At 42.8% G+C, this 23,937-nt stretch overlaps 1 protein-coding gene across 2 annotated transcripts in view; it reads right to left on the reverse strand.

Moving 5' to 3' along the window:
* The window catches only part of DIP2B (disco interacting protein 2 homolog B), a 232,092-nt gene extending 211,018 nt beyond the window's left edge, over positions 1 to 21,074 (reverse strand). For both annotated transcript variants that reach the window (XM_079938477.1, XM_079938476.1), the window contains exon 1: positions 20,837 to 21,074. In XM_079938477.1, coding sequence (XP_079794603.1) covers positions 20,837 to 20,936 — 100 coding nt within the window. In that variant the 5' untranslated portion in view covers positions 20,937 to 21,074. The remainder of the gene's footprint in view (positions 1 to 20,836) is intronic.
* Between the last annotated feature and the right edge of the window lie 2,863 nt (positions 21,075 to 23,937).

Raw genomic sequence — 23,937 nt, forward strand, 5'->3', positions numbered from 1 at the left:
TGTTAGGAACCGGGACGCAAGCAGGAGGTGAGGGGCGGGCGAGCGAGCGAAGCTTCCTCTGCTGCTCCCCATCGCCCCCATTCCACCTGAACCCTCCCCCCACCCCATCTGTGGAAAAATTGTCTTCCACGAAAGCAGTCCCTGGTGCCAGAAAGATTGGGGACCACTGGCTTAGAGAAAATGAATTCTAAGTACTGAGCCAACTGAGACGATACCAAGTTCCAATTAGCATGTCTTAGTCAACCGCTGATTTCACCTCCTGTCAAGAGAAAAAAAGGTACTGCTCTCCATCTCCAAAAATTGACAGGTGCTTTTTACACCATAAACCTGCCTTCCCTGATAGGGCAGTTAAATAAGTGATTAGAATTTGCAATTTGTTCTAAGCAAAACCCCTTTAACTCTTAGAATCAGATCCCTTTCTGAAAGATCCTCTGCTCATTTTATAGGGAACGTGTTTTAACATGTGAGAAATCCAAGAACAGAAGTAGCCAGGACTCAAGTTCAACTCTAACTTGCCTCATGCTGCTTAGCTATCAGAGACTGATTTGCAATAATGGCCATTAAGGTTAATAGCAAAAGACAAAAACAAAATTTGCTTCACTGGGTTATTTAATTTCAATGAAAGTCTAGAAGACTAAAAGACCCATCCTTACTACTCTAGTTTCCCTTTCAGAAAGTTTCTGAGAAGTAAGTAGTCTTGAACTCGAATAGACTGAAAATAGAGAATTCTGAACAAGTGAAACTTTATTACTAAACAATTGCTAATTAAAATAAAATGGACACTTCAATATTCTTTAAATTAATTCTAGCTAAAGCCTGATGTAGTAAATAAATATGGTCATGTCTTGTTCTTCATGACTCACTGCGACACTCTCATATCCTTTCTCACTACTACCTGTGCTTCTAAACAGACAAATCATTTCAGATAACAGGTTTGACAAAAGTTGGGAAAGCAGTTTCCTATCAAATGAATCAGAAATAAATCACTGGAAAACCAGCCTGGTTAGAACCAGAAGAGTTACTAACAATGAGTGACTCTACTTCCCTCAAGCCTCAGGTTTCAGTTCATTTTATCTCAAAGAGGAAAGACCAAGCTCCATGCACTGCCTCTCCTCCCACTTCCCCATGATCCAAGGACAGTCTCCTACTGACAGAAGGTTCCTGGGGCAGGGTGAAATGGCGTGCACAGTGTGTGTGGATCCCTCCTCCCAGCTCCCAGCCACTCCCTGCATTCCCGTCTGAAACTTGAGACCTCTTGTCTCACCTTCTTACTCATCCCCTGGGTGCATCCTTACCTCATCTACCCTTTATATCACCGACCACAACCTTGTGTGTGCCTACAATTACCTGTCTGTGACTCTCCCCATAAGCATAGCTGCTTAAATAGGGGTGGCTTTTTTGTATGTCTTCACAAAATGTTTTCCAAGGATACACACATGATACTCATTCTTAATTTATTTTTAACTCAGAGAATACTCGTAAGACCATCAGGAGGGAACTCCCTCAACTTCCTCCTCCACCACCTGTAAACATCTACCTCTGCTCCCATCCGTTCCTCCTTTCCTTCAGTTTCAGCAGAAAAGGAGCCACTCCTGGTATCCTGGATAGTCACTCCAGAGGGGCTTGGAATCTCAAACTTTCCTGACTCATGGAGACCATGTTCCATCACATCCTTTCTCCTCTAGACCTTCAAACCTTCCTCTCCAAGACCTCTTACCCTTCCACCCTACAAATGAACATGCTCAAGTCTCTCCCATCTTAACATAACTCATTAATTCAGCCACCAAATATTTATTGAGCACCTACTAGGTGCCAGGAGCTCTCTTCTACCCTGGAGATATAGCAGTAAATAAAATGAAGTTCCTGCCCTCGTGCAACTTACTTTCCAGTGGGAGAGAAAGAGGAGGTGAATGTATAAGCATCCTAGCTACTGTTCTCTCCTCCACTTCACAGAGCCAGGCTCGCAAGAGCAGCGCGGGCAGCCTGCCTCTACTTCCTCTCCCGCCTTGGATGCCTCACCCTCTCCGGACAGGTTTGCAGTCCCCACCCCCAGCACCACTGAAACAGCTCAGGCAAAGGTCACCAGCAGTGGCCTCCTCCACGGGTAAATCTGGACGGCATTTCCAGTCTACTCTTAAACTCTCTTGCAGCGACAGGCACTTCTTGAAATTCCCTGCTGCTTTGCTCTTCTCCTCCCTCTTTGGCCACACATACCTCTGACAGTTTCTCAGGTTCCTTTCCTTCAGCCTCCCCCCTTAAATGGCAGCACTTCCAGAGCTCTCTGTTTAGCCTCTCCTCACTTGCTGTGCTCCCCTCAGACCACCTCAGTCATGCCCGTGGGCCTCATTGCCAGTGATGGCCACTCGGGAGAACTGAAGGTGTGTCATCAGGACAGGCCTTTCTAAAGAGCTCCACACACACATAGCCAACTGCCCGCTACACACCTTCACCCGCATGGCCCAAAGACCCCTCCAATTCAGGAACACTGAATTTATCTCCTCCCGTACTCCAAACTGTTCTTCTGCTATTCCCTGTACTAGAAAATGGTGCCCTCCTTCCCTCAAGATGCTAAGCCAGAAATTTAAGTTTCTTAGGCGTCAACTTAGGTTCTTCCAACACATCACACGCTCTCCTCTTCTACACGAGTCTCATCGATTCTCTCTCCTTAAATACCTTTTTTCATTCCCACTTCCCCAATCCCACTGCAGAGGCCACCAGCTCATTTCAGTAGCCACCTTACAACTCTCCCTGTCCTGTCTTGCCCTCTTGCCCTGTTCTTATCTACTTAAGGTATTTCGCATTGGATTCTATGTGAATGGTGACCCTTGACTGTGTGACACAGGAGCCTGAAACCATCCCCCTCTAGGCTGATCTCCACCAAATACAGATGTCATCCACTCCTGCTTACAATTCCTCAATGATTCCCCATGACCTACATGGGTGCTTTTTAAACTTTCACCTGAAGAAAGTGATGGGGGGGAATGGAGGGTCTAGAAGAGGCACAGCCTGAAAAAGCCAGCAACTAAGGCAAAATGTACTATTTCTTTATTTAAAAAGTTAAAATTATATTTTATCTTGGATTTTAAATCCTGTATTATAATATATTCATGTTTTAATGTAGCAATAATTTCCCCAAAATTCAATTAAATGGATACCCCAAGAAGATTCTTGTACCATGTTTATCCTACAGTTTTGAGTACCCTGGCACATTTCCTACTGAGAAGCAAGAACCTACGAGATAAAATTTAAGATTCTAAGACCTACCCACCTGTCCAGGCTTATTGGACCTACTGAGCTTACTCTTTATGCTCTAGCAATGACTACTAAATCATCGTAATTCCTCCAGCATACTCCAGTGATTCACAAACCCATGTCTTTCTCCAAACCTAAACTATCCTCCTCCCTGGTCTGTCCTCCCACCAAACTCCTATTCAACTGATGACTCTGAGCCTGAGCGATACTCCTCCCCAGAAACAACAAAGGTACATGAACGCCCTTTGCCTGAGCACCCTCAGTATTTGTACATGCCTTCCTTATGGCATTTGTTATGCAATAAACATACTGTTTGCAATATCCTATCTCTGCAAAAAACTACTGTCAGGGACTTCCTGGCTGGGCACTGTTCTAATCACTGTATTTTTATGTATTAACTAACTTAATTCTCACATCAACCCTATAAGGTTGATAGCATTCTTAACCACATTTTATAGATATGGAAACAGACAACTAAAACTGATTGGGGGGCTTCCCTGGTGGCGCAGTGGTTGAGAGTCCGCCTGCCGATGCAGGGGACGCGGGTTCGTGCCCCGGTCCGGGAAGATCCCACATGCCGCGGAGCGGCTGGGCCCGTGAGCCATGGCCGCTGAGCCTGCGCGTCCGGAGCCTGTGCTCCACAACAGGAGAGGCCGCAACAGTGAGAGGCCCGCGTACCGCAAAAAAAAAAAAAATCTGACTGGGGCGGGGGGGGTGGAGGGGAAGGCAGGAAAGAATCCCTACCTCTAATAAAAAACTCTTTTTTCTACAATTGCAAGGAAAAGTTAGAAGATAATCAAATCAAATTCAGAATTCTGAGCAATTTACTACTTCTGTCAATGGTGATCTCTGGTTGATAAACATATAATACTTTAGTCTTGTTTTCAACATGATAATCATCTAAATCATATTTCTTTCAACCCTTGCTGAAATAGGATAATATTAATTATTAAGATGTTTCACAAGTTCTATTTCTCAGCCACAAAGATAAACTTCAAGTTGATGACAGAATAATAAATAAATGGAATATTGGAGATTTTTATTATATTTATCCTATGTGTACAATTACAATAAATTTAGTGTCTGAACAACATCTTGGACACAGGTACTCAAAGAGGCACCTGAGAGAAAACATTGGGACCTAAAATAAAAGTGTTGTATGCATACAGGTAGACATATTATGGGCGGCCTATGAATGCCCTCAGAAGTCTAGCTGGCCACACAATTCGCATAAACTACGATAAACTGTCCAAAGGTGTGACAGTTCAACAAACCAAATACTCACCATATGGCTAAATATTTCACTTCCCTGGTTTTCCAACATTTTGGAAAAGATGTAATGTGGCCAAGAAAACATGTTGAAAAACCAAACATGGGAAATATTTAGTTTTTCCCAACCAGGACTGACCAGTTAAACCAAAACGAGGTTGCTTACACTATCTATTCTACAGAAAAACTCACCCAATGAGCTTACACCTCAGATCAGATCCTGTGAGTAATACAGTTGGTCAAGGTAGAGGAAAAGGGAATCGACACACAGGCAAGTATAAGTCAACACAGAAGTGAACGTCCCTACATGCAGGGAGCAGAGGTCCTCAGCGGCCTGGCTCCAGCTCTGGCTCTCATGCAAGCGCTCTACCAGGCTTGGCACTGCATCTTCTATACACTTCTGCATAATAAATATCAGCTGAACTGAAATGTATGGGCCAAAGAGCCAGGTCCGCTGATAAAATGGAAAGTTGTCACACACCACCCAACTGTAAAAGTCACATGGAAAATCAGAGCGTGCAGATAAATAGGTGAAGGAAACAAAGGAAAAACAAACATGAGAAACTAACCGAATGCCAGGAAACATCATGGGCCCCTGAGTTCCAGCCCTGGCCAGCTTCCACAGGGGTCCCTGTCCCTTCCCAGCAGAGGCCCTGGGACAGAGCCGACATTTCTTTACTCTGTAAAGCTATCACCATCTAAGGAATCCTGTTGGAATCTTCTCCCTGCAAAGTCCATCTATTCGTGAACAAGTGTCTACTGAGTGTCTTCTATTCTAGGTCCTGGCATCCAGCAGGGAGCAAGGCAGCAAGGCCTCTCACAGAACTAACATTTTACTGGAATCAGATAATAAATACACAAACAAGATCATTTCAAATGGTGGTATTAAATAGAAAATTTTAAACAGAAAAAAAAAAACAGATGAGGGCTTCCCTGGTGGTGCAGTGGTTGAGAATCTGCCTGCCAATGCAGGGGACATGGGTTCAAGCCCTGGCCCGGGAAGATCCCACATGCCACGGAGCAACTAAGCCTGTGTGCCACAACTACTGAGTCTGCACTCTAGAGCCCGCAAGCCACAACTACTGAAGCCCACTGGCCACAACTACTGAAGCCCTCACACCTAGAGCCTGTGCTCCACAAGAGAAGCCACCACAATGAGAAGCCCACGCACCATAACGAAGAGTAACCTCGCACACCATAACTAGAGAAAGGCAGCGCACAGCAACGAAGACCCAACACAGCCAAAAATAAATAAATAAATAAATAATCACTTTGACTTCAAAATAAATAAATAAAAAGATGAGATGGGGAAAGTGGGGAGGAGCTGCTCATTTAAACTCAGCAGTCAGGGAAGGCATCTCTGAGAAGGTCACTTTTGAGCTGAGACAGAAAGGAGGCAAAGTTGCCAGCCAAGCACAGCACTTGGAGCAGAGCATTCCCAGCAGAAGAAAAGCAAGGAACAAGGTCTGGAGGCAGGAACAAGCATGGTTTGTTCAAAGGAGAGAAAAAGCCTCACCACCCTCAGGTTTCTGTTCGAGTGCCATCTTATGATGAAGTCATCCCTGACTCCCTACTTTAAATTGTATTCACTGACCGGCCCCAGTATTCTCTATTGCTCTTCATGATTTTTCTCCACTGAAATTTTTACCATCTGACAGGCAATATAAATTACTTATTAATTTCTGTCTATTCCTACAGAATGTAAGCCCCTTAAGGGCAGGGAGTTTTGTTATTTCAATCACTGCCGTATTGCCTGTACCTATGTGGCATAAAGTAGGCACTCAGTAAATAGTAGCTAAATAAATAAAAAGGAAAAGAAAAGAGAAAGGGAGGGAGGCAGAGAAAGAAGGAAGAGAGGAAAAGAATGAGAGGGAAAAAAGAAAAGGAGAGAGGGAGGAAAAGAGAAAGGAGGGAAAGAAGAGTCAGCCAGTGTGGCTGAAGCAAAGTAGATGGGGGAACAGGAGTGCTGGCCTTGTAGACCATGGAACAGGAGCTGGAATTTTATTTTACTTTTTTTTTTAATTTTATTTATTTTTGGGTCCATTGGGTCTTCCTTGCTGCGCGCAGGCTTTCTCTAGTTGCAGCGAGTGGAGGCTACTCTTTGTTGCGGTGCATGGGCTTCTCATTGCGGTGGCTTCTCTTGTTGCAGAGCACGGGCTCTAGGCGCGCGGGCTTCAGCTGTTGCAGCGCGTGGGCTCAGTAGTTGTGGCTCGTGGGCTCTAGAGCACAGACCCAGTAGTTGTGGTGTGCGGGCTCAGTAGTTGTGGCTCGCAGGGTTAGTTGCTCCGCAGCAACTAAGATCCAGGGATCTTCCTGGACCAGGGATCAAACCCGTGTCCCCTGAATTGGCAGGTGGATTCTTAACCACTGTGCCACCAGTGAAGTCCCTGGAATTTTATTTAAAAGACAGAAGTCCACTGAAGGAAATTCAATGGCAGGGAAGCGACATGATCTAATTTGTATTTTACAAATTAGGTTTGGAAAATAGGTTAGAGAGAAAAAAGCAGGGACACGAGATAAGGCACTATGAAGCTACAGATGAGGTAACGGAGGCAAGGTGATGATCGGCAGTGATCAATGATGGAGAAGCAGATGCGAGGGTATTTCTCAAGGTAGCACCAAGGTAGACTTACTGATGGACTAGATACGGGCCGTTGGATTGAAGAAAAGAGAGGAGTCAAGAATGTGCCAGTTATCAATTTATTGCTTCTCAGCTCCAAATCACCCCTTCATTGCCTGCTCTGTGAAAATTAAGATGAACCCTTTAAATATTTTTCCTTTGCCAGATGCCACAATATTAAGCTTTGTTTGTAGAGGCACTGGAAAGACACTGCAGGAGGAATGGTTCCAGTGTGCTCCTCTTGGCAGGATAAATAGAGTATCAAGGATAAATACAATATCAGTATTTCTGATGTCCTATGGAGCCCTGGCCAACTTACTTTAAGATCTTTTGTTAATCTGAGACAATTGGAAAGAAAGCTAGTCTAAGCTTGCAAAACCTTCATGTTTTTAAAATTATGTTTCTTACATATACAAGGATTGGGATACTTTATTGTTTGCTCATCCTTATTCACATGCTGATACCACACTGCTTTGAGTATGATCATTTTAGAATCTGTTTCAATACATGGTAAAGCAAGGACCACCTCACTATTCTGTGCCTAAATATTCTTGGCTATTCTAAAACATTTATTCTTCTATCTGAACACAGATTGTTTTACCTATTTCGCCACCCCCAAAAGAATTCTCCACTGGAGTTGTAATTAATTTCCATTAAATTTACATCTATTTAGTTTTCCCATCCAGGAACATGGTATATATTTCCATTTTTTTCAGATCACCCTTAATCTTTTACAATTTTCTTCACACAGAGCCTGTGCCTTTCTTGTGATACTTTCCCTTAAGTATTTTACAATTTTTTTAGCACTATTATAAATGAAGTATTCTTCTCCTCACAAAGGCAGTTCATTGCCATACTTCCCCTGCCAACATCTCAATGATACCAAAGAATGCTTTTAGTTCCCACTCACCACACACTACCCTGTCCTGCGATGTCCAAGTTTTGCTGGAATCATTTAGAATATTTCCTTCAGACAGCAAGGTTTTCTCTTTCAATATGTGTCTCCAATTTCAAAGATCCTTACTTAGCATTTATATTACACATTCCTTATCACTCTCAATGTATGTAATTATATTGATACATATATTATATGTAACATAGAGTAACAATAATATATGATATATATATATTTCAAAGTCCATTGTCTATCACTGTTTCCTCTCCTCTTCCTACTTTGGAAGGAGGAGAGGAAATATTGTTTGTTTGATTAGAGTATACTGTCCAGATTAGAGTCTATGGGTGATATAATGTGAATCCTTGCACACCCACACAGAGCTTTCTTTTCCCTGAAAGGTGAATAGTATCTAGACTGCCTATAAGATTTTTGGAGTGGACCTTTTCTCTAAATAGTCTGCTTCTTACACTAACACTATAGTGATGCAAATGAGAACAGTCTGTTTTGTGGTAGTTTTAACTTTTTCTTTTGTATCTTTATCTTCTTTTGAATGTTTCTCACCTTTTCTTTTCTTTTGAATCTTTATCTTTCTATCTAGGAACTTACTTGTAGGTGTTTTTTTTTGTCTTTACCACTGAATTCAAGAATTTTATCAGAATATGCCTAGGTTTGTGCCTTTTCTCATCGATCTTGCCTGGAACACAGTGAACTCATTCAATCTTCAGTCTTTTTCAATCTGCAATCTTTTTTTGGCTCAGGGAATTTTTCTTCTATGACTTATTCCTCCTTCTAAAATTCTTGTTATCTGCATTTTTGGTTTCCTGGATCTATCCTCCAAGTCCTTCGACTTTCATGAGTTCCCATTCCAACTCTTAGTATTTTTGTTCTAAGCTTTGAAATTGTTATTTTACTTGAACTGAGTTTTAAAAAAAGAGGGCAGCAGAGATGTGCTCAAACTGCCATTTTCCCAGAACCATTTCCAATGGGGTTGTTTAAATGCTATCTTATCACTCAAGTATAAAATAGTTTCTACGTGCTCACTCAAAAGACAATTACTTTAAATTAATATTTTTAAAGCCCAAACAGCTATTTGTTGAGAAGTTACTAGACTGAAAGCTCCTTGAGAGCAGGGTATCTGCCTTCTATGTATCTCTCACCCTCTCAGTAGATCTTGTAAATAAATGTGCTCAATACATCTTTACTGATATATTGATATGTTTAGCACCTTACAAGTTCCCAAAGGTAGAAGACCTTGTCATTACACTCACAAAATCTAAAGTCTAACTGAGGAGGCAAAAACAACATAAACAAAACAAATAAACAGCTGTCAGTTAAGTGTTAAACTGTCACTGAATACAACAATAGCTTAAAAATAGAAGAGATTAATAAGGACTAAAGTAGTCAGTTGGTTTCCTGATGAAAGGACATCAACCAGGCCGTGAAACCACAGGTAAATTTTACTAGGAGAAAAGGTAGTCCTGACAAAGAAAATAGTCGCTGCAAAGGCATAGAGATGAGAATGAGCCAGTCAGAAAAAAGAGTGAGGAAACCAGTCTGACTGTAATAGAAGAGTCTGTCAGATACTACTAAGGAAATAAGAATAGAGAAGGAGGCTGATGACAAGAGTCTAGATTCATTCACTGGCTGAATAAGTACTGAAAAGCACTTATGCTGAAGGATGCTGTGTGCTGTCCTCAAGCAGCTTACAAAGGGAGATGAGAATATTTATGCAAATGATCGTATAATAGCTTTAAGGTCATTTGAAAAATAACTATAATATAGGAGTAACATTAGAGATTAGAGCTCAGAGAACCAACAAATGAGGACGTTGTCTTTTCTTTTAACAGGAAGTTCTCTTCTAGGACTTCCCTTGGTCTCCTTGAAGAAAACGATAAGCAAAGAACCATGGGAGGAAAACTCACAAATGCTTTTGCTACACATTCAATTTAAAAATGAAAGTTTCTCCAAACCAGAAAGGAAGTCCAATAAAGTAAGAATAACAACTCTTGGGACTTCCCTAGCGGTCCAGTGGTTAAAACTGCATTTCCACTGCAGGGGGCACGGGTTCAATCCCGGGTCAGGGAACTAAGATCCCGCATGCCATGCAGCGCAGCCAAAAAAAGAATGACAGCTCTTTACAATTTTAAGACAGGAAAAAACTGTAACTATGTATGATGACAGATGTTAATGAGATTTACTGAGGTGATCATTTCCCAACATATAGAAATATCAAATCATTATGTCATACTCTAGAAACTAATATAACGTTGTATGTCAATTATACCTTGATTAAAAAAAAAAAATTAAGACAGCCTGCTTGCCTCAGTCACAGATTTACTATGCAAGAAACTATCAGAAACTTCTCCTCACAATTCCTGCTGGGTTCATTTTCATTTTTTATTTTTTATATTTTTGGCTGTGTTGGGTCTTCGCTGCTGCACGTGGGCTTTTCTCTGGTTGCGCCAAGCAGGGGTTACTCTTCGTTGCGGGCGAGGGCTTCTCATTGCGGTCGCTCCTCTTGTTGCAGAGCATGGGCTCTAGGCGCACGGGCTTCAGTAGTTGTGGCACATGGGCTCAGTAGTTGTGGCTCACGGGCTTAGTTGCTCCACGGCACGTGGGATCTTCCCGGACCAGGGCTCGAACCTGTGTCCCCTGCATTGGCAGGCTGATTCTCAACCACTGCGCCACCAGGGAAGCCCCTGGGTTCATTTTTAAAAAGGAGATTCAGGGCTTCCCTGGTGGCGTAGTGGTTAAGAGTCCGCCTGCCGATGCAGGGGATGCGGGTTCGTGCCCCAGTCCAGGAAGATCCCACATGTTGCGGAGCGGCTGGGCCCGTGAGCCATGGCCACTGAGCCTGCGCGTCCGGAACCTGTGCTCCGCAACGGGAGAGGCCACAACAGTGAGAGGCCCGCGTACCGCAAAAAAAAAAAAAAAAATGACAAGACTGGCCAGCACTGTAATGCATTCATGCCTGACCTGAATTAAAACCCAGAAGGTTCCAGTTTATGAATAAATTGAAACATAACCCAAACATAACCTTGAAACAAGGTCCTTAAAATGAAAGAAAAAAATCCTACAGCTGCTTTAGTTTACCCCTAAAAGCAAGAGTCCTCTGGGAAAAAAAAGGAGATATGAGAGCGCTCTTCTTTGACAAAAAATAACTCCAGAAAAATCAACTAAAGTAAATGTCATTTACAGAAATATCTACATTAATTTAAACATTAATTTTTAAATTAAACATTAAATATCCTAAGGAAAAAACAAAGCAAACAAAAAACTCTTTCTGAACCAGAATGTAACAATACCCTATCTGTAGCCCAGAAGCTCAAGTCCAGGGCACAGCAAGGACCTTTCAAAGAGGCCAGACCTGTGCATTTTCATTTAGGGCTGTCCTGTGTGGCATCCAAGATACTCTCCTTCTGGATTTTCCCCTTTCAGCTTCTCATCAACCCCATCTCAATTCAAGGAAGAAAAATCAATTTCACATCAAAATATAAGTACATAAAATTATCTCTTACTTTACAGATACGCAGTCTTAAAGGATTTTACCCAATATCTTTTGCTCTTTTTAGAAAAAAAGAAGTCACACCCTTCCAGAAGTCAAGCTGATATAAATGAAATCCTCCAAATATATGTTGGAGTGCTGGTTCTGGCAAAGCAAGGTCAAAAATAACCAACCTCACTCCAACTGCTATCCATTTCTCTTAGGATAGAACATTCCCATTCTTTTCTCTCTGGGGAGCCCTACCTCTCAAACTCCAAAGACAGAAGCTGTATCCTAAGAAAAGTGGGGCCCAACAGTTAAGATGGAAAAGAATTTTGCTGAAATTACTTGAAACGTGATTCAGGGAGATGGAGGCAGTGTGGAAACACCGTGGGGTTTGGAGCCAAGTTGAGGTGGGTTCCAACCCCAGCACACTTTACTTTCAGGCTTCACGTTCCTTAACAAGTCTCTACAGAATGGAAATGACACACCTATCTTTAGGAGTTGTTAGGATTAGAAGCACACTTCAAAGACTTGTCCAAGATCATACAGTAAGCAGCAGAAACAGTTCTAAGTGATTCAAGTGTGTTCTCTCCCCTTTGCCATTCACTTCAGAACGTTACTGTTCCTGGCAGGGAAAAAGGGAAAGATCAGGTCTGTGTGAGGGCAGGAGCTGGCGCACCCTTTGTTCCACTCAAGGTTCAGTTGCTTTTTGCTAGCTCAGTTCCCTCATCACCATGACAACAGCAGCAATTTATTCAGCACCTACTTACTGGTCAGGCAGGATATATAAAGTGCTAAGCACAGGGCCTGTTACATAATAAGCACTCAATAATTGATGGCTACTTATACAGAGCTCTTAACTTCTTAAGAGAGCTTAGGAAAGGCTGGCTTCTTACAGGAAATTGAGTGGAACAGAAGTTAAAGAGACAGAAAAAGGGGAAGAACATGCCAGAGTGGGCATTGCTCAGAGAAGGGCAACGTGTACAAAGGAATGGAAGTGAAAAAGCACCATGCATTCAGGGAAATACAAGTCATTCGGCATGGCTAGAGAAGACAGCAAAAACATGGAAGGCGCGGGAAGCCGGGCTGAAAAGGCAGGCAGGCAGGTCTTGTTACACAAAGGATGCCTGGAATTTATCCTGTGGATTGGGGAAGCCAGTGAAAATTTTTCAACAGGGAAAAGGACACAATTAGATCTGTGTTTCAGAATGATCATTCCATCACAGAATAGAGAAGGATGAACTGAAGAGAGAAGAGACTGAAGGCAGGCAGACGAGTTAGGAGACTACTGTAATGGTCTCAGCAAAAGATGGTAAGAGCTTAAACAAAGGCTGAAACAATGGGAATGGAGGGGAGGAAGCAGAATCGACAGAACTTAGTGACCCATCAGAAGTTAAGGATGACCCCCAAGTATTTTCGGAGCAGAAACAAGGAGTACAGTTTTGGACCTACTAAGTTACAGTTGTCTGGGGAGAATAAATGGGATGTCTGGAGCAGAGAGGAGTCAGGGCTAGAGATACAGACTAGGGAGTCATCTCCCAGCCTTGACAGCTGAGGCCCTGGTCATAGATGAGATCAGTCAGCAAGTGTCTGTGAAGTGAGATGAAGGCTAATGACAGATACCAGGAACACCCACACCAGGAGGAAGAAAGAGAAAAAGAAGCCCAAGGGAGAGCAGAAGGAATAGGTAGGGAGCTGGAAGGAAATTATACCATAAAAGCTAAGGAAGGAGGGAGTTTTATAAAGATATTGGTCCACAGCAACCAATGCTGCAGAGAAAGATGCAGAGAAAGATGTGGGTACTTTTCAGTCTAAAATCAGAAGTCACTGGTGGCCTTGGAGACATTTTTTTCAGAGGCTTGATAAGACAGAAGCAACGGACTGAGGAGTGAGCAAAGGTAAGAAACAAAATAAAGGAAACGTAGGCTCTACTTTCTAGGATCTATGAGACGGAGTGAACGCTAGCACACGAAAGCAAATAGGCTCCAATACAAGATCACGGGAAGATACTTTTCTTAAGATGGGAGAAACTTCAGCGTATCTATAGGCTGAAGGGAGGGGGCCAAGAGCCAAGTGTTAAGTGAGAGGCTAAAGATGAGAGGAAAAAACAAAGACAAAAGACTACAAGTGAATAGATGGATCAATAAAGTAAGATCCCAAGATCCCAGAAGAGGAGAAGGGATGAGGACTGAGATCATAGTCACAGGGACACACTGCAGAACAGGAGGGGGACAGTTCTTCCTCTGAGGAAAGAAGGAAAGAGGATACGGGTGGGAACTGATATAGGTAAGTTTGTGAGTGTTGAGGAGGGATGCTGAGGGAGTCTGGCGTTCCTTACAGGCTAGTAAGAATGAAGAGTGGTAGTACACAGATTTGGTTCTCGCTTCACAGTCCTCTTTGAGAAACTGATGAAAGCTGGAGACTCTGCTCCCCAAAAAGGCACATAAGCACTCACACTCACAATTCTACACATGGCTTTAGAGTTTCCAGGTCCACTAAAGCCAACCCGTGTATCCAAAGATCCTGTCAGCTGTGATGCTATAAAATTCCAAAGAAATGGCCTTTCAGAAAAGATTTTATTCATAGAAGAGCATCCACAAGGGAAGGCAACTTATTCATTATAAACACAAATATACGAAAACTCTTACTTAAATGTCCATGACATAGTTCAAAAAAAGTTGTACTAGACTTCCCTGGTGGCGCAGTGGTTAAGAATCAGCCTGCCAATGAAGGGGACATGAGTTCGAGCCCTGGTCCAGGAAGATCCCACATGCCGCGGAGCAACTAAGCCCGTGCACCACAACTACTGAGCCTGCGCTCTAGAGCCCGCAAGCCACAACAACTGAGCCCACACACCACAACTACTGAAGCTGTGCACCTAGAGCCCATGCTCCGCAACAAGAGAAGCCACAGCAATGAGATGCCCGCGCACCACAACGAAGAGTAGCCCCCGCTCACCACAACTAGAGAAAGCCCGCACACAGCAACGAAGACCCAACGCAGCCAAAAATAAATAAATAAATAAATATTTTTAAAAATAAAAACTAAAATAAAGACAATGAGCGACAGAGCCTTGGATTTAGCAATGCCTTTAGATAAAAATAGTATTTTTAAAAGATAAAAGATCCATCTAGAGCTGACCCTTAGGTCTAAAGATAGAGGACTGAACAGGGCTGGTGGTAAATGCAACTTAAAGGAAAAATGGATGCAAGAAAACTTTTGAACGAGGAGCCAAAAGGAGTTGTTCACGAAGGACAAATGGGAGAAAAGGAAGAGTCAAAAGCCATGTGAAGGTTGAGCATCCTCACGTGCCTTTTCATACATAGCGTGAAGGTGCTTGAGTCTAAGAAACGATGCTTAAATTTCAGAGCCATGTGCCAGAGCCTACAGGCTTAGAAATGCACACATGCCAGATGTCTACGTGAAACAAACCAGCTACTCTGTGCTGCTCTAGTCAACTGCTTGCACTGACACAACACGTGCTGAACTAGGGTAGAGGGTGCCGACAGGAGCAACTGATGGAGGAGTCAAGTATTACTTGCAAAAAAGAATTACACTAATTGATTCCATTCATCATTTCATATGTAATCATATTCCGCTAAGTAACACAAGATATTAAAAACAGCCAAGTCACTATGCATCCATTCACTATCAGAAACAATAAAGATTACACGTACCAAGCACTTACTACACGCACACACCACACTCAGCTGTTCTCCTACGATCTCATTTTAAACCTCCTTACAACTCTAATAAGGTTGTCCTTCCTTTTTTAAGAACTGAAGAACTAAAACCAGGGAGGTTAGGCAGTCCATCCAAGGTCACAGGGCTAAGTGACAGCCAGGACTTGGACCCAAGCCCACCAGATGCCAAAACCCGTGCTCCTCAAATGATCATACAACCCCACCCCTTGTGCCAAAATCAAATGCCCAAGACAGAGACTTTGCTTCAATTAAAATCTGAGGTGAACAAAAATTTATTGCACTCCTAAAACAATACAAGAAAGAAATTGTTGAGCAGTTGTTTAAAGGACTTAGGAGCTTACATGGAGGTGAAATGAAAAACAATTTAAATATTTACAAGATCCATGACTGGCAAAAATGATATAAACTGTAAATGCTATAAGGTTTGGAGAAGGAGAGCTCACAGTGTTCAGGGGCAGGTTTAGAAAAAAGGTAGAACTTCAACTAACTCTTAAAGAACTGTGAGAAATGGTGCAGACAAGCAGGAAGGAGTGTTTCAAAGACCATTCCTGATTAATCATGAGAGAGAACCATGAAGAACTATAATCATTAAAATACAAATACATGTGAAGGCCGTTTTTAGCCAATCATCTGAACTTTCAACCCTGAGGTGCTAATCCTCACAAAGGCCAGGAAAGAAAGCAGCCACCAAGGGCTGGGCTGAGAGTGAAGGGTTAAAGATTTCTCTTATTCAAAAATCCAGGGGCTTCCCTGGTAGAGCAGTGGTAAAGAATCCGCCTGTCAAAGCAGGGGACATAGGTTCGTGCCCTGGTCCGGGAAGATCCCACATGCCGCGGAGCAACTAAGCCCATGAGCCACAACTACTGAGCCTGCGCTCTAGAGCCCGCGAGCCACAACTACTGAGTCCATGTGCCACAACTACTGAAGCCCATGCACCTAGAGCCCAAACTCTGAAACAGTTCAAGCCACCGCAATGAGAAGCCCAGGCAATGAGAAGCCCACGCACCGCAAGGAAGACACAACGCAGCCATAAATAAATTTATAAAAAAAAAAAATCCAGCTCAGTGTTATGGACTGTCAAACAACAAGATTAATTTTTCAAAATACATAGAACTAGGGTGTCTAAACAAGCGCTATCCTTTACAGTAAAGTGAATCATTCTTCCAGTGAATTTGTCTGTCACTACTCTTCTGGAACTACCCTCAAAACCAGTTTAGCATCATTCTAATTTTTTGACAGTTACAAATAAAACACATTTATAATCACTCTAATTTTTTCATTCACAGCTAGTTTGGACTCCAGAAGGACATCAACCAGCTTTTCTCTACTTGACACCAGGTAACCCATAAAATGAAACTCTACCCTCAAAGAATTAAAATTTGCCGCTATGAGGATTTTCAAAGGAATGCGTCACAGGCTCTGACAAGCAATTCCTAAAGATAAGCTCCAACATAAGGCGGGTATAGCCCACCAAAAATATAGATATGCAACTTTCAGAGAATAAATCACTTAGATAATGCCCAGTTTTGGTTTTTCAAACCAAACCTGCTTTCCTTAATACTCCTAACACTAGGAATGACAACTGCTTAGTCATAATTTTCTGATAAAGGTGTTTCTTATGCATTAATGACTATGCTACATATTTGGGGGGAAGTGGCCCACTTTCCCATTATAAGTAAAGTAAGAAGGATTTACCAGTCTTCTAGTGGCTTAATTCCAATTGCCCACTTTGAACACTGTGAAATACAATCTCAATTCAGCATCTCCCCCTTTTCCTCTTCAACTCCCCCACCTCTGCCCAACTCCTAAAGAGGATTCACTTCAACTCCTAGGAAGCAGCTGTCTCCTTCCCCTCCACCTTCAAGGTGGACCTGTACCACTCTCTGAGGACCCTGAGATACGTGATGAAACAGACAGGAGAAAGGGAGGATGTGACTGGGTTTGTTGTGTTTGTGGTCAGAGAAGTGTTCAAACAAGAAAAGGGAGGATCCCTTCCTGTAAGCGTTATTTTATCTTAAATACCTTTCCAGTTGTCATCTTGGGACTGTTTTCAGGCACTGAAAAACTTGCACCCCTTCTAATTTGCCACAGACTGCCTTCTTTCCTTCACACTTACGACAATTTCACGAGCTAAATCACAGCCCTCTCTACCAGCCTCCAGTTTTGTATTTAAGGTTCTCTGCTGTTCCTTTTTCACAACAACAAAGCAGACAGCTTCCTCTTTTCTTAGAAGGCAGTTTCTGTACAGAACCCTCATGGACTGTTTTGTCTCATGGACTGTTTTGTTGGTATTTTTAAGTGATTTCCCTACCGGACTCAGAGCTCCTTGAAAGCTAACACAGTACCATACTCACCTCTGTATCCCTAGCACACAGTAAGCAGAGAATAAATGTCTGCGGAATCAAATAAGTGAAAGATAGATTTAAAAGAGATTTCAGAAAGAGAATCAACAAGACTCTTTGGAATTGTGGCATACAACTATTTCGTAGCATTTGCTTAGAGTAAAAATTAGAGTTAATAGCTTGTGCAATAACCGTAAAGATATTTAAATCATTTGATGGTAACAGATGCCATAATTACATGTCAGCTTAAGATAACGCACTTATTAGTGAGCAACTTTAGACAAAATACTTAACCTTTCTGAGTCTTAGTTTTCCCTTCTGTTAAACCAAAACAACAAAAAACTATTAACAGGTGTTAATAACATCTGTTCTACCTAATCACAAAGTTGCAGTGAGACTCAAACGACATAATGCATAAGATCATGACACAAACACAATGAATTATCAGACAGATTTAAACAAATTCCCCTCATTAGTGTTATTTTATGTGCATATACTTGACTAAAACATATGACTCAAGTTCAGACAACAGAGCTTATTACCAAATACATAATAAATATAACAATACATGTGAATCATGAAAAAATTTTCAGTTATGGGAATACTTGCAGAAACCTCCTGCCTGTTCAATTAGTCTACAGAAAAGCTTATGATTAGGTGTCCGTTCAATTTTAAATGATTCTCTGGACAGTGCTGGGCTGTTCTTTTTGGTGCAAAAGCAGGCAGCTTTAAGCACCAAGTCCATGGTGACCTGCCTGAAGGAAGCAGCAGCCACAGCACTGGGTTCTGCAACGCACTCTGCGGCAGACAGCCCAGGGTGGCACAACCTGCGTTCCGGTGCAGAGCTGGCCCATCTGCGACCAGAGCCTGCAGCTGAAAATACAGGCGAGCACAAAGAAAATTCTTTAACGGCATACAGCTCAGACGATCGCTATAATTAGGACCAACTACAGCCTGAACCTAAAAAAATGAATAAAATGGAGGAATGAGTGCACCAAAGCCAACAACACACAATGAACACATAGTTAAAAGCATCTTTTTTTTTTCCCAGAAGAAAAAAGTACTTTTGTCAGAGCAGTAACCGTAGAGAAAATTTTAAACAAACAAAGGTCCCTTCAAAATATGGTACAGACATCACAAATAGCATGCTATAGATCTGGGGGTTGTTGGTGGTTTCAACTTCACTTGAATTCCTAAAAATGTCTACCTACTCCTCCAGTCAACCATCCTCTGTACTTTAAGCGAGAGAGACAGACAGATGGCCAAGATGCTGACACTGCAGGTCCGAGGTTTTTCAACTACATTTTTTCCCGTTTTCCATCGCTAAAAGAGATGAAATACAAGATGATGTAGTATAAACCTTTAAAAAACCAATTCAAACTCAGTTACACGCCAAAGCAAAACAACCCTGCATCAGAAAACAAACCATGCACTTGTCCTTAAAAATGTTGAAGGCTTGGCAATACAGTTTGCAGGAGTTTCACACTTTCTTGAAGGAGACACAGGTGAGCTAATCAGTGTGAGTCCTAGAAATAGTTCCTTGGAATCATCTCTAGAAACACCCAGAGAAGTAAACGATAAAAAGCTGGAAGCAGATATATCAAGAATAAAGAGCTTCCAGGATTTCCCTCTCCATGTAAAAGCAATCAACTCCTATTTTTAATCTCGTTCTGATGCAAACATCCAGCCAAACTTCTCTCCTTCTGGCTAATCAAAGATAGCTGATGTGATACTATAAAGTAACTTTTAAAAGTCTGACTTGAATGAAAGTCATCACGGATTGAATGACAATGCTTTAGTCCAGAAGAATGAGGTTTTTTGAGAGGCAGAACCAAGATAGCAATGCCCTAAACATTTCACAGAAACAAACTCACCCACCACAACTGATTCTGGGGACTGGCCAAAGAATAACTTCCCAACTGGTTAACTGAAAAAAAATATGCTGATAATTAAGTGCAAATGAAAACAGCACCTCCCTATACATTGGGAAAACCTAACAGGGTTATTAAAAATAATTATTTCCCTCCATGCCCAACTGGCTTTATAACACTCAAATCTACTTCTGGTTTTTCATTGTAAAGGACTGCGGGGTGGGAGAGAGAATGCCTTGATAAGTAAACAAAAAGTCAGAACTCTCCTGGGAACTTATCACATTCTTCTTTTCCAACCAACAATTTTTAATCCACTTGAAAAATGCTAGCGAAGAGGGCCTTTGGCAAAGAACTCAATAAGAATATGCAACTCTGGGGACACCACCACAGTACTGACATCAAGCTTGGAGAAAATGCTGCTTTTGTCTCAGAGGCAGCCTGTGATAAAAACAGGAACTTTGTGGAGAACTGATCACAACTGCACAAGAAGCCTGATCACATGCCCACAACAGAGCAACGTTTCTCTCATTGTTGTCCAGAGACTTCTCTAATAATAGTGGCTCGACTTATTCCATTCTTTTAATTCTCAATACCAATCCAACCCTCCTTGTAAAAATCCATTAACAAAAGAAAGACGGTGCCAGCCAGGAATTGCATGTAACCGGTAGCCACCTCTCTCCTTCCCTCTTCAAAGACTGCAAAAGGTGATCAGATGCGGACAATTCAGCCCGAATACAGGCACCAGGAAAAAAACCCTTATGACAAAGGTGTTCTAGAAGCAGCCCTGTGTGTCCCTCTCTGTGTTAATGCCACTTCTTCTGGCCTCCCTAGGACCCTCTACGGCCCACCCCGCTTCTCTCTCTCTCCTGTCACTAGGGAGGCATCTCGCATTGTTAAAGAAGGAAGAAGAAATGCTGGCGGATTTCCCCTATCTTTCTCTTTTTCTGAAGACGGGGAAGGGGAGCTGAAACAGGCTAGGGCCCTCCCCTGAAAAAGGGTAGAGGAGAACAGGAGAAAGCTGTCAGCCACCCTGCTGGCGGCCTCACCCCCGCCCCGCCCCCACCGTGCCCCGGCGCCCGGGCAGAAGCCTGAAGCGGGAGGACACAGCTTTGTCTCGGGTTTTGGGGGGCAGGGAACACAGAAGCAGCCCGGGCCTGGGGAGGACCTCTCCTCCAAGCCTCTGCTCACCCCCTCCCAGGGAACACAATGAATCACACGGAAACCCACTTCCCAGGGTGAGAGAGAAGGGGAGCGACCCTTCAGAGCCCGGGCCAGATTTCCGGCACCCTCCTCCACTCTGCCCGCACGGCCACCAGGGCGCGCGGCGGGGACCTGGTCTCCCCTCGCCACGAGCCGCAGCGGCGCCCGGGCGCCCGCTCCCCCGCCCGTCTCCTACCCTCCGAGAGCTCCAGCTCCAGCTCCGCCAGCTGCGCCCGCACTTCGGGCGGCAGCGCCGCCACCGCAGCCGGCGAGGGTTCCAGGCCTCGCTCCGCCATCCCGGCTCTGTCAGCCACACTCCGGAAGACAACCGAGGGGGCCGAAAGAGGGACGGACTGACGCGAGCCCACACCCCGGCTACAGGATCCGGCTCCGGCCGCCAAGCGCCGCCAGCGCCTCCGCTGCAGCCGCCGCCATGAGCAAGGGTCACGTGAACGCGGCAGCCCCGCCCCCGGGCTGAGGATGCCCCGCCTCCGAAGCCGAGTCAGGCTGAGCACTCGCGGTCTGATGGCGCCCTCTACTGGGAGCCTCCTGAAACGACGAGTCCAAGCCCGCCGCCCCGATTTCTCCAACGCTAAATACGCCAACGGTGTTGATGTCCACCGGGACACGTAGCCTTTACCTTTTACGAACTCACGACCACGCAGTTTTCAGGGGCCCCAGGCCTTGCTTTTTCCAGTTCTCTTCACTTAGTAGTGTATCCCTTTATCTTGTCACTTCTTCCGTTTCCCCCTGATTGACACCTCCGATTCATAAAGATTTGAACTCAGGCCAGTTCTTTCACTGGGGCTTCCCGATTGCATTTACCAGGAGCTCTTTTTTTTCTATTTCAGTTCTAGCATTTAAGACAAAGGAGGGAGAATCTGCCTCCCCCTTCCTCGACATCTAACCACTTACAGGAGAACTTCGTCTTCTTTATCTTTTTATCCTCCTTGGTGTATGACTTAATAGGTGTTCCAAAAGTATTAATATTTTAATTCAGTATAAGGATCCACACACGTGTGTGTTTTTACCAGGAACTACTGGGGCAGATGCCTTAAACTGTCATTCATAGTCTTTCTTTAGTAGTATTGAATCTTTTTTTAAACGTCAGAAGTCCCCTGCAGAATTAGAGGGAATTCCAGTGTTTTTCCTTCCCTTCCATTCTGATCCAAAATTGGTCCTTTGAGAGTAAGGCCTCAGCATCTGTTCTTTAGTAGTTCCCAGACAGTATTATATCATTCATGGGCTGGAGGGGGGAAAAAAATTGAATTTCAGCTTAAAAAAGGAATGTAATAATGTTGACTGGGAAGTAGACTTTGAAATTTCCTTTTAACTGCAACAATGTAAAGAGAATCTATGGGAATATATGTATGTATGTCTTCTGGTTTACATGAGGACTACGGCAGTTTTTAAATTTTATTTTATCTATTAAATTATGGCTACGTTCCGTGTTCATTGCTGAGCGCGGGCTTTCTCTAGTTGCGGTGAGCGGGGGCTACTCATTGTTGCGGTGCCCGGGCTTCTGGTTGCGGTGGCTTCTCTTGTTGTGGAGCTCGGGCTCTAGGCGAGTGGGCTTCAGTAGTTGTGGTGTATGGGCTCAGCAGTTGTGGCTCGTGGGCTCTGGAACACAGGCTCAGTTGTGGCGCACGGGCTTAGTTGCTCCGCGGCATGTGGGATCTTCCTGGACCAGGGCTCGCACCCGTGTCCCCTGAACTGGCAGGCGGATTCTTAACCACTGCCCCACCAGGGAAGCCCTTAAATAAGAGATTTTTAAAGGAAAGAAAAAATTTATGAGGATCAGGAAAATTTGAACACTAGATATTTAGGAATTATTGTCATATTTTTACATATGGTAATGACATTGTGATTATATAACTTTAAAATAGTACTTTTTAATGGGAAAACATACTCAAATATTTATGGATGAAATGGTATGCCTGAGATTTGCTTCATAATAACCCAGTGTAAGGTGAGGTGAGAAGAAGGTAGAGGTATATCTGAAGTAATATTGGCTGAGATCATAGAAGGAGTTGGGTGACGGGAATATGCAGTTTGATTATACTATTCTACTTTTGTATATATTTTAAAATTTCCATAAATAAACATTTTTTTAAGTACAGAGAAATATTTCTGCAGGAGATCATACCTTTGTAATTGTATCTTTTTCTATTTTTTCTAATATTGCTATATATTAAGAGAATGGGTACTTTAAAACATGAATCTACAAAGCAATCTTTACTAAAAGTTTCATAATTATAACAGTTGAAAAACTGGAAATATTGTCTACCCAGAAATCCAAGAGAATCAACTAAAATACTATCATTCACTCATTCATTCATTCAAACATACTGAGTTAATGTAACATGTTAGGAACTGTCTAGGTGCTAGGAATACAGTGTTTGAAAAAGGTGTATACTCTCACGGAGCTTAGTTTAGTTCTATCAGAATTACAATTAGTTTTATGAAGTGGCTTAAGATTAGGCCAACATATAAAAATAAATAATTTCCTGTCTTACAGCAATAGGCAATTCAAAGAAAAATCCATTTGGTCACAGCAAAACATAAGTAGGAATAAACCTAACAAGAAATGTGTACGATTTATATGAAGAAAACTGTAAACCTAAATAATAGTTACCTATTCCCAGATGGGAAGACACAATATCATAAGGATATCAATACTCCAAAAATTAATCTATAAAAGTTAATGCAGGGCTTCCCTGGTGGCGCAGTGGTTGAGAGTCCGCCTGCCGATGCAGGGGACACGGGTTCGTGCCCCGGTCCGGGAAGATCCCACATGCCGCGGAGCGGCTGGGCCCATGAGCCATGGCCGCTGAGCCTGCGCGTCCGGAGCCTGTGCTCCGCAACGGGAGAGGCCACAACAGTGAGTAGGCCCGCGTACCGCAAAAAAAAAAAAAAAAAAAAGTGAATGCAATCTTTATCAAAATATTACTGTAATTTTCTAAATCTTGACAAGCAGATTCTAAAGTTTAAATAGAAGATTAAATGCTCAAGGAAAGTAAAAAAAAATTTAAAAATTTAGAAGAGGAATTTGCCTGAGCAGATATCAAAACATACTAAAAATCAACAAGCCTCAAAACCAAAAAGTCATGAAGGAATACTGATTGTGAATAATGAAAGATAAGACAAACATGCATGTTCTTTAGTGGCAAGACTCATAATTTTTGTCGAGTCAGTTCTCCCAAAATTTCTTGTAAGTACAATGCAATATCCATAAAATCTTCAACAGAACGTTTTGGTTTTTTTTTTAAACAAAATTTGTTAGGTGATTCTAAAGCT

Source organism: Stenella coeruleoalba (genome assembly GCF_951394435.1).
Source record: "Stenella coeruleoalba genome assembly, chromosome: 11".
In the NCBI taxonomy this organism is placed as follows: Eukaryota; Metazoa; Chordata; class Mammalia; order Artiodactyla; family Delphinidae; genus Stenella; species Stenella coeruleoalba.